Source organism: Vulpes lagopus, chromosome 23 (genome assembly GCF_018345385.1).
Source record: "Vulpes lagopus strain Blue_001 chromosome 23, ASM1834538v1, whole genome shotgun sequence".
Taxonomy (NCBI): Eukaryota; Metazoa; Chordata; class Mammalia; order Carnivora; family Canidae; genus Vulpes; species Vulpes lagopus.
The window spans coordinates 16101819-16117749 of record NC_054846.1 but is presented as its reverse complement, the minus strand read 5'-3'; the positions used below and the strand labels follow the sequence as shown (position 1 = coordinate 16117749).

General features: G+C 37.7%; 1 protein-coding gene across 6 annotated transcripts in view; it reads left to right on the top strand.

The window, feature by feature from the left end:
* Positions 1-15931, top strand: part of DCLK2 (doublecortin like kinase 2) — a 149409-nt gene that overhangs the window by 15695 nt on the left and 117783 nt on the right. For all 6 annotated transcript variants that reach the window (XR_005985301.1, XM_041738861.1, XM_041738860.1 and 3 more), the window contains exon 2: positions 8238-8572. Coding sequence is in view for 5 of the 6 variants with exons in the window: in XM_041738861.1 (XP_041594795.1) it covers positions 8238-8572 (335 nt within the window). In the remaining variant the exon portion in view is untranslated. The remainder of the gene's footprint in view (positions 1-8237; positions 8573-15931) is intronic.

Below are 15931 nucleotides of genomic sequence, written 5' to 3'. Positions count from 1 at the left end.
CCCTGATTCTGGAGACCCAGGATCGAGTCCGCGTTGGGCTCCCTGCATGGAGCATGCTTCTCCCTCTGCCTGTGTCTCTGCTCACCTCCCCCACCCCCCCCCGCCCCGTCCTTCATGAGTAAATAAAATCATAAAAAAAAAAAAAAAAAGAGAAGATGGGAGGAGGACGAAGGTTATTTCAGACATACAAGAAGCAATGAAAACAAGAGGGTATGATGAGTTTGGAAGCAAATTGCAAATATACTGGTATGACACTAAGTTAGGAACCTGTGGGAAAGTGGTGGGAATGAGAGTGGAAGTGTGTGATGTGCTGAGGAGTTTGGTCTTTATTCTAAAAGCAATGAAGCAGGCAAAAGACATCAAATCTACAATTTCTAAAAATTTGCTGTGACAGCTATGTGGAGGATGAGGAGGTGAGGCCCCAAAGGTTGCTTAACTACTCCAATCCAAGGAGAAATGAAAGAAGGCAAAGTCAAAGAGGATAGATTGCAGAGGTGCTTAGACCGAGGTCAACAGTTCTGCCAGTTCTGTTGAATGTAGGGAAGGGAGAAGGGAGGCAGGAGTCTTTTTTTTTTTTTTTTTAAGATTTTATTTATTTATTCATAGACACACAGAGAGAGGCAGAGACACAGGCAGAGGGAGAGGGAGAGGGAGAAGCAGGCTCATGCAGGAAGCCCGATGTGGGATTCGATCCCAGGTCTCCAGGATCACACCCCAGGCTGCAGGCAGCGCCAAACCGCTGCGCCACCGGGGCTGCCCGGGAGGCAGGAGTCTTGACTTTTGTTTAGGCAATGATTTCATTTAGTAAGTTGGGGAATTCAGGAAGAGGAGAGTTTGAGGTCAAGGTAGCAATAATGGGGAGTAAAGTTAGTTTTAGACAGTAGCATGTGAGATATCCATAGATAATCTAGTATAGATGCTCAGTAAGTGGTTTGAAGTCAAGAGAAAGGAGCAGGCTGCAAATGTCCTCAGGATAAAGGTAGTATTGAAGCCATGGGGTTGAATTGAGTGTCTAAGGAGTATGAAGTAGATGGGTGGGAGAAGAGGATCCTGAAAAAGCATACCAGGAAGGAGCAACCAGAGAAGTACGAGGTATAAACCAAAAGAAATCAGATTGTGGAAGCTGAGGGAAAAAGGATTTGCAAGAGAAAATCATGACTAGTGTCCAGTGTCCTCAGAAGACACCCAGTGATTTTTGGAAGATGTGCTTTGCATTTGGCAGTTAGGAAAGACCTGTTCAGGGATCAGGGTGTTCCAGCCAGGGGAATGCAGAGAGCAAAAGTGATGCCACAGTGGCCTAAGAGCAAACAGAGGGTGAGGAAATGAGGGAAAATAGATGAGGAGAGCTTTTTAACTCAGCAGTGAATGGAAGCCAAAAGCACATTAGGTAGAGTGGGATGAGGAATGAAGAGAGGGAGGATCTGTGTGTGTTCAAGGTGGGAGGTATTTGTATCTATCCTGTAGTGAGGGCTGCTTAGTTCAATGGAGGAGAGAAGAGTGTCTCTGAAACTGCAGCATGAGGACACAGAAACATGTAGGAGGGACTCAACATCCAATAGGAGGTGGCTATCCTATTGCTGAAAAGGGAGAAAGGTGGAAAAATTTGGCACAGTCTGAAAAACATTTGTAGGGATGAAGGTTTTCAGAGACAAGACATTGAGGAGTTCCTAGCATTTAATATTCTCTTGTCTCTTACAGAAAAGGCATATTCTTGGGTTGAGGAAGGATGAACGTTAACGGTTAATATGCAGTTTGTATTACACCATTGTAGAACTTAATTTGACCACCTGCTAACTATGAAGTGTCTCTGAACAAATGCCAGTGGTAAGAAGCCATAGCTCTGCCATTGTAGAATCTTAAAGGAAATTCAAAGATTTCCTATTCTGTTGTGTATGAAAACAGTTAAGTTGTATAATTACCTGATGCTTCTACCTATCTTCTTTTTCTACGTAAAGCAAATTTTCTTTGTATATAGTATTCACGTGATCATAATTTCCAAAATGACTTCCCCCTAAACTCCTGTGGTCAAAGAACTGTTAAGTCAAAGAACTGTTCATGGGAAGAAGGAAAGATAATGAGTGTTTTGTGTGTATCGTAGTTTCCTTCAGTCAGAGACCATCAAGCATATACCTATAGTTGAACCAGTTGAGTTTATTACTCATTGCAGCAAAGAGAATGGACATTGTATGATACCATAGGGGATCTCAGTAAGCTGGTGTTAGACTTATCATAGAATTTGGGCTTTGGTTGGATAATTTCAGGAAGGGTCTGGGGGATGCAAGGACTTGCTCTGTATTGGGTGCTGTTAAGGAAGGACAATTCTTTGAGCATCTCATTAAATCTTACAGAGAGCACAGAGTAGATTGAGGAAAAAGCTGTAATTGAAAAAAAAAAGTGGCAGTCACTCATTGAGTGCAAGAGAGGGATATCTGGTATTTAGTGGACTGTACAGTGAACTTGTTTTTGTGTCACTTTACCATAGTCTCAGAGTGACTTTATTTGATACAGATATTCTATGAGATTATATCCCAGAGAAGAACACAGGTCAGTCTGTGAGCATCAGAGCAGCTTATGATAATATTGAGATCTAGCTGTTAATGTCAGATCAATTCTGGACTAAAGAGACAGTTTTATTTTTCGTATTTATGTGTGTATTATTTATATCTGTATGTGCACATTTACATATTAGTTTAATTTATAAATGAGATACTTATCTTTTCCTTTCTTGGTTGAATGTGGTTTGTATTGGCAAAAATCTATTTATTTATTTATTTATTTATTTATTATTTTTAAACACTTTTTAAAAAATTTTTATTTATTTATTCATGAGAGAGAGAGAGAGAGAGAGAGAGAGAGAGGCAGAGAGGCAGAGGGAGAAGCAGGCTCCATGCTGGGAGCCTGACGCAGGACTTGATCCCAGGACTCCAGGATCGCACCCTGGAGCAAAGGCCGGCGCCAAACCGCTGAGCCACCCAGGGATCCCTGGCAAAAATCCTTTTATTTATTTATTTTTTTTAAACTTTTTAAAAAAAATTTTTAAAATTTTTATTTATTTATGATAGTCACAGAGAGAGAGAGAGAGGCAGAGACACAGGCAGAGGGAGAAGCAGGCTCCATGCACCGGGAGCCCGACGTGGGATTTGATCCCGGGTCTCCAGGATCGCGCCCTGTGCCAAAGACAGGCGCCAAACCGCTGCGCCACCCAGGGATCCCGCAAAAATCCTTTTAAAAATCCTTTCAGGATGTAGTATTTTACAAGTATATAAAATTAATTACTTTAGAATGAAGAATTCATTACTTTAGAATTACTTTCAGCTGTATCAATAGCATAAAATGTGCTGCCGTTTGTTATGTTATTGGGGAAAGAGCAGAAAACACAAGATTCTTGCATTGATCCAAGTAGGCAGTGGGTGGTGGTGAGGGCTCAGAGGGTGGATGTTTTGAGAAATATTTAGAAAATAGAATGGACAGAGCTTGATTTCAAAATGTATTATATAGGGAAGCCAGAAGAGTGAAGGATGATGCCTAAGGTTTCTAGCTGAGTAAGTTTCAGTAGGAAGTGATGTTCCTACCAGGATGGGAAGGAAGGAGGAAGTGACAAGTTGGTGGGGGGGTAACAAATTTCTATAGTAGCAAGAATCTGGTTGAAGGGCGGCTGATTGCTTCTAATCAATCTTACAGGTGCTTAGCACCTAACAATAATAATTTGTTGCTTGGTTAACAGCAAGAGCTATAACTACCCAAGGAACCAAAATCTTAAATTGTTTTGTCAACATGTTCTCTCCTAATAGGCAAATCTATGTAATTGACAAAATTACCATCAGGAGACTGTTTGATCAGGGTGGGGACATCACAAAGGAAGCTAGCCTGGGTATCTTGGTTGCTGTGGTTACCAAGGTATGACCTCTCTATTGCAGGGCTTTATGTGCCCAGTATATGGAAACACAGGTGTGACCTCAAAACTGTGTCTTGAACCATTGTGCTGAAATGTGGTATGCCAAGGATGCCAACATGGGTATCTGCTGGTTCAAAACTTTACATATTATAGAACTGATGTAGGAGTTTTTAATAGAAACATTATGAAGGGAGGAGGGGAGAGAAGGAATTAAAATGTATCTGTAACTACACATAAACAAATTAAAAGACAGACATCCTTTTTTTTATAATAAATTTATTTTTTATTTGTGTTCAATTTGCCAACATACAGAATAACACCCAGTGCTCATCTCATCAAGTGCCCCCTCTCAGTGCCCGTCACCCATTCACCCCCAAACCCTGCCCTCCTCCCCTTCCACCACCCCTAGTTGTTTCCCAGAGTTAGGAGTCTTTATGTTCTGTCTCCCTTTCTGACATTTCCCACACATTTCTTCTCCCTTCCCTTATATATCCTTTCACTATTTTTTATATTCCCCGAATGAATGAGACCATATAATGTTTGTCCTTCTCCGGTTGACTTATTTCACTCAGCATAATACCCTCCAGTTCCATCCACGTCGAAGCAAATGGTGGGTATTTGTTGTTTCTAATGGCTGAGGAATATTCCATTGTCTGCATAGACCACATCTTCTTTATCCATTCATCTTTCGATGGACACCGAGGCTCCTTCCACAGTTTGGCTATTGTGGACATTGCTGATAGAAACATCGGGGTGCAGGTGTCCCAGCATTTCACTGCATCTGAATCTTTGGGGTAAATCCCCAGCAGTGCGATTGCTGGGTCATAGGGCAGGTCTATTTTTATCTCTTTGAGGAACCTCCACACAGTTTTCCAGAGTGGCTGCACCAGTTCACATTCCCACCAACAGTGTAAGAGGGTTCCCCTTTCTCCACATCCTCTCCAACGTTTGTGGTTTCCTGCCTTGTTAATTTTCCCCATTCTCACTGGGGTGAGGTGGTATCTCATTGTGGTTTTGATTTGTATTTCCCTGATGGCAAGTGATGCAGAGCATTTTCTCATGTGCATGTTGGCCATGTCCATGTCTTCCTCTGTGAGATTTCTCTTCATGTCTTTTGCCCATTTCATGACTGGATTGTTTGTTTCTTTGCTATTGAGGTGAACAAGTTCTTTATAGATCTTGGAAACTAGCCCTTTATCTGATATGTCATTTGCAAATATCTTCTCCCATTCTGTAGGTTGTCTTTTAGTTTTGTTGACTGTATCCTTTGCTGTGCAAAAGCTTCTTACCTTGATGAAGCCCCAATAGTTCATTTTTGCTTTTGTTTCTTTTGCCTTCGTGGATGTATCTTGCAAGAAGTTACCGTGGCCGAGTTCAAAAAGGGTGTTGCCTGTGTTCTCCTCTAGGATTTTGATGGAATCTTGTCTCACATTTAGATCTTTCATCCATTTTGAGTTTATCTTTGTGTATGGTGAAGGAGAGTGGTCCAGTTTCATTCTTCTGCATGTGGACTGTCCAATTTTCCCAGCACCATTTATTGAAGAGACTGTCTTTCTTCCAATGGATAGTCTTTCCTCCTTTATCGAATATTAGTTGACCATAAAGTTCAGGGGCCACTTCTGGGTTCTCTATCCTGTTCCATTGATCTATGTGTCTGTTTTTGTGCCAGTACCACACTGTCTTGATGACCACAGCTTTGTAGTACAACCTGAAATCTGGCATTGTGATGCCCCCAGATAGGGTTTTCTTTTTTAAAATTCCCCTGGCTATTCGGGGTCTTTTCTGATTCCACACAAATCTTAAAATAATTTGTTCTAACTCTCTGAAGAAAGTCCATGGTATTTTGATAGGGATTTCATTAAACATGTAAATTGCCCAAAAGACAGACATCCTTTACCTATTTTCATTCTGATGTCCTGAACCAGTATAAAGAGGCAAAATACAGATGAATTTAAAAGGCAACTCATCTCGTTGATATGTCAACTGTGCAGGGTTGATCAAGGAAATCTGACATACTAAATTTGCTCTTGTTTTGTTTCTTTTTAGCACTGTGTTTTCCCTTTATATTGAGAAGAGGCTTTTCCTCAGCTGACAGCTCCCTGCCCTTAAAAAAAAAATTTACTGTCTTTTACTGAAATTTCCTTTTCCTTCTTCCATCTTAATATTTTGAATCAGAACATGTAATTAAATTTTATTTAGAGCTTTGCAACACGAGTCCTGTGTTCTCTATAAAATTAAAGGAAAATCACAAGTGTTTATTTTTGCTCTTTATAAATACATGCATGTGATGTATAGTGCTATTTTATTAAATTCATATGTATTTGATATTACATGCCTTTTTCCCCAGATGATTACACTGTGAAAAGTCATTTAGATAAACCTACAGAGATGGAAAATCTCTATCTAAATGGCAATGGTTGTGCTAGCTTTCAGATTAGTGGTGTGGAAGCAGCAGTAGAACCTGTGACTGGTTCCCCAGTTTTCTTGGACAGTGGCCTAATTTTGCTTTTAAATAGAAGGCATTACTCCTCTTTTTAGGCCCTTCTTATATGCCTAATCTGTTACTGAATTGTTCATGTGCCTTTGGGAGTCTCTAAGTTCTCCATTCATCAGGATTTTAAGAACATCCTGATAATAGTTAAATATGATATTTATATTAATTTTCCTCAGGAATTGCCTTTTACTGTTTTGGTTATTTTCGTTTTAAGCATGAACAGCACTTAAGGCTTGTATCATATAATTATTCTATTAAGTGCGAGACTGTTATACTGAATATGTGAAAAAGTACCTGATTCTTTTTGAGTTAGAGGGTATCTTAGAGAAAATCTTAGAGTGTAATCCTCTTGCTTTGTATGCCAAACAGGTGAGGGTAAAAGAATTGGGTGACTTTTGAGTTTCCTGAAAGAAAAATTATGATTTTTAAACATATAATTATGAATTATGATTTTCAACATATAATTATAAAAATCATTATTTTTCCAACTATAATTTTGGAACTTAAAAGTAATGAACATTGAGTTAGTAAACCAATGGATAAATAGTATAGTTTTAGTGTTTTACTCAATAAAAATTAAGCAGAAGGCAGCATGAATAATGAACACATTTTTATTTTGTTAAAAGATTTATTTATTTTATTTTATTTAATTTTTTATTATTTTTAAAGATTTATTTATTTATTCATGAGAGAGAGAGAGAGAGAGAGAGAGAGAGAGAGAGGCAGAGATACAGGCAGAGGGAGAAGCAGGCTCCATGCAGGGAGCCCGACGTGGGACTCCACCCCAGGACTCCAGGATCACACCCTGGGCCAAAGGCAGGCGCTAAACCGCTGAGCCACCCAGGGATCCCCAAGATTTATTTATTTTAGAGAGAGTGAGCCTGCTTGCATGGGGTGAGGGGCAGAGGGGGGAGGGAGGGAGAGAGAGAAGGAGAGAAGCAGATCCCCCCTGAGCACAGAGCTCATCACAGGGCTACCCCCGGGATCATGACCTGACCCAAAATTGAGTCCGTGGCTCAACCGATGAGCCCAAACACATTGTTGTAAACTATTTAATATCCTTTTCCTTATAAGTAGATATAGTAAAGATTGTCTATTTGAACTAATTATTTTAAATTCACATTCTTTAATTAAGAAATAAAATGCCTGAAGTAAATTTCTTTGAGCTGTCAAAACTCTTTCTTCATTTTTTAAAGATTTATTTTTATTTATTTATGATAGACATAGAGAGAGGCAGAGACACAGGCAGAGGGAGAAGCAGGCTCCATGCAGGGAGCCCGACGCGGGACTCGATCCCGGGACTCCAGGATCGCTCACTGGGCCAAAGGCAGGCGCGAAACCACTGAGCCACCCAGGGATCCCTCTTTCTTCATTTTTGTAGTACTTCATTGAGTCAATGATACTACAACTAAATATATTTTAGACAGCTATCTGAAGATGGAGCCATCATTCTTCAATTAGGACTGAAATCTGTAGTTGAAAGGAGAAAAATGGTTTTATTTCTTTCTATGAATATATTATTTGGTGATATAATTATTTCTTCTAGAATGAGATTTTTTTTTTTAAAGCTACGTTAGTGAATAGTTTGGGGATTAGGAAGTACTCTAGAATTCAGCTGATTCAACAGCTTCAAGTCATAGACAATGATAATAGGAACCAAAGTGCAGATGTTTAAATAGAAAGGGAAGGTAGTATGCAGAATGCCAAGGAAAAGGATGTGAATCCCCCTTTCAGTGAACCTGTTAAGTTTAGGAGTTCACTTAATGGGTCTCCAGCCTTTGTTCTTAAGATACAGTGCTTCTGTGGTGGGGATAATCATGCTAATTAAACTGATTTTTTGCTTTTTAGGTGAGAGTTACGTGTGTGCATCAAATGAACCATTTCGTAAAGTTGATTACACCAAAAATATTAACCCGAACTGGTCTGTGAACATCAAGGGTGGGACAACCCGAGCTTTGGCTGCTCCCTCCTCCGTGAAGAGTGAAGTGAAAGAAAGTAAAGATTTCATCAAACCCAAATTAGTGACTGTGATTCGAAGTGGAGTGAAGCCTAGAAAAGCTGTGCGGATCCTTCTAAATAAGAAGACTGCTCATTCCTTTGAACAGGTCTTGACAGATATCACCGAAGCCATTAAACTAGATTCAGGGGTGGTCAAGAGGCTCTGCACACTGGACGGAAAGCAGGTAAGACGTTTACTAGCCCCCAGCTCTCCATCTTACTTTTAAACTCTCCCTGTGTCATGGTGATTGCATACTTGACAGTAAGAGTTTTATAGTCTCTAGAAATTATTCTAGTACTCCTATTTGAGAGGGGTGTGTGTGTGTGTGTGTGTGTGTGTGTGTGTGTGTGTGTGTATTAGCTTTTATCATGAAAAATGTAAGTGGCTTACCTATGTCTTTGCTCAAATATCTCAAAAGTGTGGAGAAATCTGTACTTCTTATGGTCACTGAAAGGGAAATGTAAACAACTTTTTTTTAGTTTGTATTTAAATAATTCCAGTTAACATACAGCATGGTAATAGTTTCCACTGTACAGTATAGCGATTCAGCACTTCTATACAATACCCGGTGCTCATTACAAGTGCCCTCCTTAATCCACATCCCCTGTCCCCACCCACCTCCCCTCTGGTAACCACCAGTTTGTTCTCTCTTGTTGAGAGTCCGTTTCTTGGTTTGCCTCTCTCTCTCTTTTATTTCCCGTTCCTTATTTGTTTCTTAAATTTCTATATGAGTGAAATCATATGGTATTTTGTCTTTCTCTGGCTTATTTTGCTTAGCATAATACTCTCTAGCTCCAACCATGTTGTTCCAAATGGCAAGATTTCTTTTTTTTTTTTTTCCATGGCTGAGTAATATTTTATTGTACATATATACCACAAGTATATACCACAATGGACACTTGGGCTGTTGCCATAATTTGGCTATCGTTGACAGTGCTGCTATAACTATCTGAGTGCACGTATCCCTTTGAATTAGTATCTTTGTATTCTTTGGGTAAATACCTCTAGTGTCACTGCTGGATCATAGGGTAGTTCAAATTTTAACTTTTTGAAGGACTTCCATGCATTTTCCAGAATGGCTGCACCATTTTGCAGTCCTGCCAACAGTGTAAGAGGGTTCCTTTTAATCCACATCCTTGCCAACACTGCTGTTTCTTGTGTTTTTTATTTTAACCATTCTGACAGGTATGAGATGATATCTTACTGTAGTTTTGATTTGTATTTTCCTGATGAAGACTGATGTTGAGCATCTTTTCATGTGTCTGTTGGCCATCGGTATATCTTCTTTTGAAAAATATCTATTCATGCCTTTTGCCCATTTTTTAATTGGATTACTTATTTTTTGGATGTCAGGGAAATGTAGACTTCCGAGGGAAAAGTGTAACTTCAAGAGGCTTCCTATATTAAATGAGATGTTCTCTGTTTAAGAATAAGAACACCTATTGACTAGTAGAGTGATTATGGGTTTGGTAAATCACAGGAGTCAAAATTAAAGATATTTAACATTTTTAGAAAAGCCTTTCCTCCCCACCTAATGTAATATGGAAAACACATTTCAAAAAAGTACTTTCATAAGAATGTCTGTATGAATTTCATAGGGCACAGTGGGGAGCTATTTAATCAGGATTTCTTTTCTGTTTTTTTTTTTGTTTGTTTTGTTTTGTTTTTTTAAGAGAGAGATAGTGCATGTGTGTGTGGAGCGGGGTGGAGAAGAGGGAGAGGGAGAGAGAATTCCAAGTAGGCTCCACACCCAGCACACAGCCCGAAATGGGGTTCAGTGTCACAACCCCTGAGATCATGACCTGAACTGAAATCAAGAGTCTGACACTTAACCAACTGAACCACCCAGATGCCCCATTAATCAACATTTCTGAAAAATATACACAAATTACATAGGAAAAAGCAAGCCAAATTATGGTAATAACATACTAGGAAATGTAATGGGCTAATAAGAAAAACTGGGCAAATTTCAAGAATGCACAAATATTGAGTTTTGCCACAATTAGATTATCATTTCTAAAGAGAAACATGTAGCTTCTGAAATGTATTTTTTCCTAATTTCATTAAGTTGTTTGTATTCACACTGTGTTAAGCATTATAGTTTCCAGCATTCAATTTGTTTCTTCATCCCATTTTGTTTTCTCCCTATAACACACTTAATTTATTCTGAAGTGTTCAGCTGGTATGGTGCTAAGAATGAAACACTGGAGCAGTGCCTTCTGGAAAAACACAAAGTAGTTTTCTAATTTCCTAACACCAGATCTAGTTAGTCGATTGCTTCCTGAAACATTAACAAAATTTTAAAAATAGGTTCTAAAAATTCCAGTAGAGTAAGGTTATAATGACTTTTTTGATTAATTAAATAGACTGTTGGAAAGCATGACACTTCATAGCAGTCTGCCCAAGATAGGTTTCACAGTATGAATGGAAATAGACGCTTTAAAAAGTGAGTTAATAGCACAGCACGACACAAAACAACTTAAGATTCATTCTGCAAGTAAATGAAAATGAATTAGAATAAAAGATTTGGTTAAGTCAAATAACTAATTCTTGGTTGACACAGGAAGACAGGAAATATAGAGACAAACATTTAAGACACTTAACAAAAAGAAAAATGGAAATCATAAATATGCCAAATTCAAAAACCTGAATGTCATATGAACAGTAAATGCAGATGAGATTTTAAAAATTGAGACTCCGATTTAGAAATCTCTAAATGAATATTATTCAGGGAAAATGGAAGTGAAATGCAGTTGAACATCTAATTGAAATGGGTAATCATTGAAATTTTAATAATTATCCAAAAAAAAGTATCTTCAGAAAGACTCCAGACTAGAAATATCAGTATGTAAAAATGTTAACTAAAGCACAAGCAACCCCAAATAAACCACATATTAAAGAAGACTACATTGCTAAGAGTAGGACTTAATGACAGGAACTAAAGAAAGAAACATCTTAAAAAAAAAAAAAAAAAGAAAGAAACATCTTTATACATGAGATCTAGAGAATAAAGCATAATGGTACATGGAATCCCAGAAATGCTACAAAGACATTTGATAAAATACAAAATTGACATTCAGTTAAAGATTCTGTAACAAATGGAAGGTGAGTTCTCTAATACACTTCTAAAAAATACTATCTGAAACAAAAAGCCTATGTATTTGGTGTAAAATACATACACCACTGGAAGTATTTCTTTGACCGTCTCATTTCTATGGGATAATCGCCTGGCAGCACCACTATTCAACATTCTTCTATATATTCTCATTAATTTTAATTTATAGTTTAATTGCAATTTCAATAAGAATCTAAATGAGATTTTTTTGGGGGTGGAGGGAAGAATAACCTAAGTGATTCCAAAAGCTAATCTGGAAAAAGAGGCAGGAAAATTTTGGAAATAATGATTAATGGGCTCTTACGCTACCAGATATTAAATCATCATCCTTATAAAATAGCAAAAATAAATTCCAGGTGTTTTGAAAATATAGATGTCAAAAAAAAAAAAAGGAAAATATAGATGTCAAATGAAACAAAAGAACTAAAAGAAAATATGTCAATAGGTTGAAATGGGAAAGGATTTTCTAAGCATAAAAATTGTGGAAAATCACAAGGGGAAGGTTGACTGGACAACGTAAAATATAAAAACTTCTAGATGTCATAAGGAAGGTTTATATCTTTTATATTGAGTTATAATAGTTTATTTTTATTCTTTAAAAAAATTTTATTGGGCAGCCCCGGTGGTGCAGCGGTTTAGCACCGCCTGCAGCCCGGGGTGTGATCCTGGAGACCCGGGATCGAGTCCCGCGTCAGGTTCCCTGCGTGGAGCCTGCTTCTCCCTCTGCTTGTGTCTCTGCCTCTCTCTTCCTCTGTGTCTCTCATGAATGAATGAATGAATGAATGAATGAATGAATGAATAAAACATTTTTAAAAGATTTTATTTATTCATTCATGAGAGAAACACAGAGAGGGAAAGGCAGAGACACAGGCAGAGGGAGAAGCAGGCTCCATGCAGGGAACCTGACGCGGGACTCGATTCCGGGTCTCCAGGATCACACCCCGGGCTGCAGGCGGTGCTAAACCGCTGAGCCACCTGGGCTGCCCTTAGAGTAGTTTAATATGAAAAAAACAACATTGTAATGCAAGATGGGTAAAAAAAGGACACAGACTACTTGAAAAGATTGAACATTTTTTATACTTAGTATTTATAATTCTATCTCTAAAAATATTAGAGCAATGGGATATTTTTGATATTTAAAATGGACAGGTTTTTAAAAATGTTTATTATTTGTGGATATGCAGTGAATTGGCATTTTCAAAGAATGATGGAAGTATGCATTTCATAATCTTTATGGAAAGCAATTTGTTTTGTGCAATTATACAAATGTTCTTGCTATTTGAACTTGTAAATTAACTTCTAGGAATTTATCCAAAATAACCTGAAATGTAAATATAATTATGCATAGGAATTTTCATTTCAGCAATAAGAGCAAAAGATTGAAAACAATTTAAAATCCCTAATATAGACAACAACTAATTGATATTACTGTAGAATATATTTGTGGCCATTGAAAATTATGTTTGGAGGATATGTAAAGACCTGGGAAAATGTTGAGTGGAAAGAAAAAAAAAAACTGTAGTATGTTTTCAATTTTGTGTTAAGAAAGAAAAGTAGAGGGAAGTTTTTTTAAACTAATTTAGAAGGAAACACAATTATAGTTGTCATCAGAAATCAGAAGTTTGCTGTTCTGATTTCCACTACTTTTTCATGTCTGCTTAGAAGCAAAAAAATCAAGCACCAAGACGGAAAACAAGACTGATTTCAATCAGTTGTAAAAATCAAAACATTATGAGTTAATCCTTAAAATTTTAGCAGGTTGGCTATAAAATGTTACAATAATTACTTTTATCACTATTTATGTCTTATAGAACTTACCACATTATTTCCCATGTGCAAAGAAAAGAAGTATCTTAAGACTTTTATTTATTTTGTTTTCCTAAAACATTTATTTTATTTTATTTTTAAATATTTTATTTACTATTCATGAGAGACAGAGAGAGAGAGAGAGAGAGAGAGAGAGAGACAGGCGGAGGGAGAAGCAGGTTCCATGCAGGGAGCCCAATGCAGGACTCAAACCTGGTACTCCAGGACCATGTCCCGAGCCAAAGGCAGACACTCAACCACTTAGCCACCCAGGAGTCCCTTCTTAAAACTTCTAAATAAAATATTTCTCTGGAAAAATTATGGATTTTACTTTGGATGTTGTATTTTCAGAGTGCCAGGTATCCTTAAATACTATAGTTTTCTTGGCATGCTGATAAAAAAAACTGGAATTACTATTTAAACTTGAAGTCCAATTTTTGGTTGATATGTGTTACAACGAGAACATTTATTTATTTCTTGCTTTGAAATAGCCTAAGAAATTTGTCTTATGCTTAAGATTAATGCGAACCTTATTTCATAAAATGATCTTTTTTATGGGTATGTAAAACAATCTGTTCTTTGAAAATTTTCAATAAAAGGATAGCTTTGCTTAGGTGAAGAGAAAGGAATGAGAAAGGAACTAAGATCTGTTAAATAAGTTGTTCCTGCACAAAAGTTAGGGTATCTTAACTTTTATGTTTTTTTTCTTGGTTACTTTCTGCTCACATGTGTTGTTTTCATCTTGAATTATTCTGATCTTTAACACAGGTAGAGATTTAACAATTTATAGGCAGTTCATCATGAACGGTCACTGATCTCATCCTGACACCTATCCTAGAATCTTTAAGGGGCCCTGGTGATCTTTTATGGGCTTGAAAGCTTTCCTGATTAAAATATCATGTGCCAGTAGCATTACTGTTGTTAAAACAATGTCCTTTGAACTTCTCTTCTATCAGAATGGATGATCACATCTTCCTAGTAGTATGGACTTCATTCACCAGGTCTGACTTAATTAGTACAACTGACTCATGCATTTTTTTTATCTCTTTATAAAATCACTTCAACTAAAATAATGTTTTAGGGTTTGTTTTTTTTTAAGATTTTACTTATTTATGGTAGACAGGCAGAGACACAGGCAGAGGGAGAAGCAGGCTCCATGCAGGGAGCCTGACATGGGACTCTATGTATCCCAGGTCTCCAGGATCCCACCCCGGGCTGAAGGCGGCGCTAAACCGCTGAGCCACTGGGGCTGCCCATGTTTTAGGGTTTTATCCATGTTAACTCTTGTGTTTTCTTTAGTGTAGAGCAAAAGTTCTCAACTGGCTATAATTTCACCTCCAGGAGACATTTAGCAGTGTCTGGAATCTTTTTTTTTTTTTTAATTTTTATTATTGAAGTACAGTTGACATACAATGTTATATTAGTTTCAGGTGTACAGCGTAGTGATTTGACAGTTCTATACATTACACAGTACTCACCACAATAAAGTGGTTACCATCTGTTGCCCATACCGTGGAGTCTTTTTTTGATGCCATCACTGTGGATGGGGATTCCACTGGCATGTAGCAGGTAGAGGCCAGGAATGCTGCTATGCATCCTCCAGTGCACAGAATAGACACAGTGTAATTCTTTGGAGCCCAAAAGGTCAATAGAGCTAAGTTTCAGAAATTGTGTTGTCAAATAAATGAAATGATTCAAAAAGAAATACTTGTTTGAATGTTTTTGTTACCACTTAGGCCACATGCTAAACTTTATTTCAAAACTTATAGATGTTCTCATAGCCTGTCTGTCTACTTCTTACTTTAGTAAGGCAGGTGTGTCAGCGTGTCATGGTTTATAGTTTTTGTTGTCCTGGATTTCAATCCACTTGCCTTTGTTGTATGATGCTAACATAAAGCTAAGTAGTACAGCTTTACAGGGGATTAAATAAAGATATCCCAAGTGGTTTTTACATGCGTTTAAAGAGAAGTCTAAGAAATCATGATTTAATATTGTGGAGTTTTAACTATTTAATACTTAAAAGTATGTTAAGATTATCAGTTTTTAAAAAATGTACAACTTATGTGCTTATAGATAAAATGACTAGAGAAAAAGATCTGTAAATAGAAGTCATGACTGTTCAGTAGTTTTCTTAACTTGCAATTAATTTATTTATTTATTTATTTATTTATTTATTTATTTATTTATTTATTAAGATTTTATTTATTTATTCATGATAGAGAGAGAGAGAGAGAGAGGCAGAGACACAGGCGGAGGGAGAAGCAGGCTCCATGCACCAGGAGCCCGACGTGGGATTCGATCCCGGGTCTCCAGGATCGCGCCCTGGGCCAAAGGCAGGCGCCAAACCGCTGCGCCACCCAGGGATCCCAACTTGCAATTAATTTAGATTAAATGTTTTTCTTTTTAAATAAAATCTTGAGGGCAGCCCAGGTGGCTCAGCGGTTTAGCACCACCTTCAGCCCAGGGCGTGGAGACCCGGGATCGAATCCCACGTCGGGCTCCCTGCATGGAGCCTGCTTCTCCCTCTGCCTGTGTCTCTGCCTCTCTCTCTCTCTCTCTGTCTCTCATGAATAAATAAATAAAATCTATTTAAAATAAATAAATAAATAAATAAAATCTTGA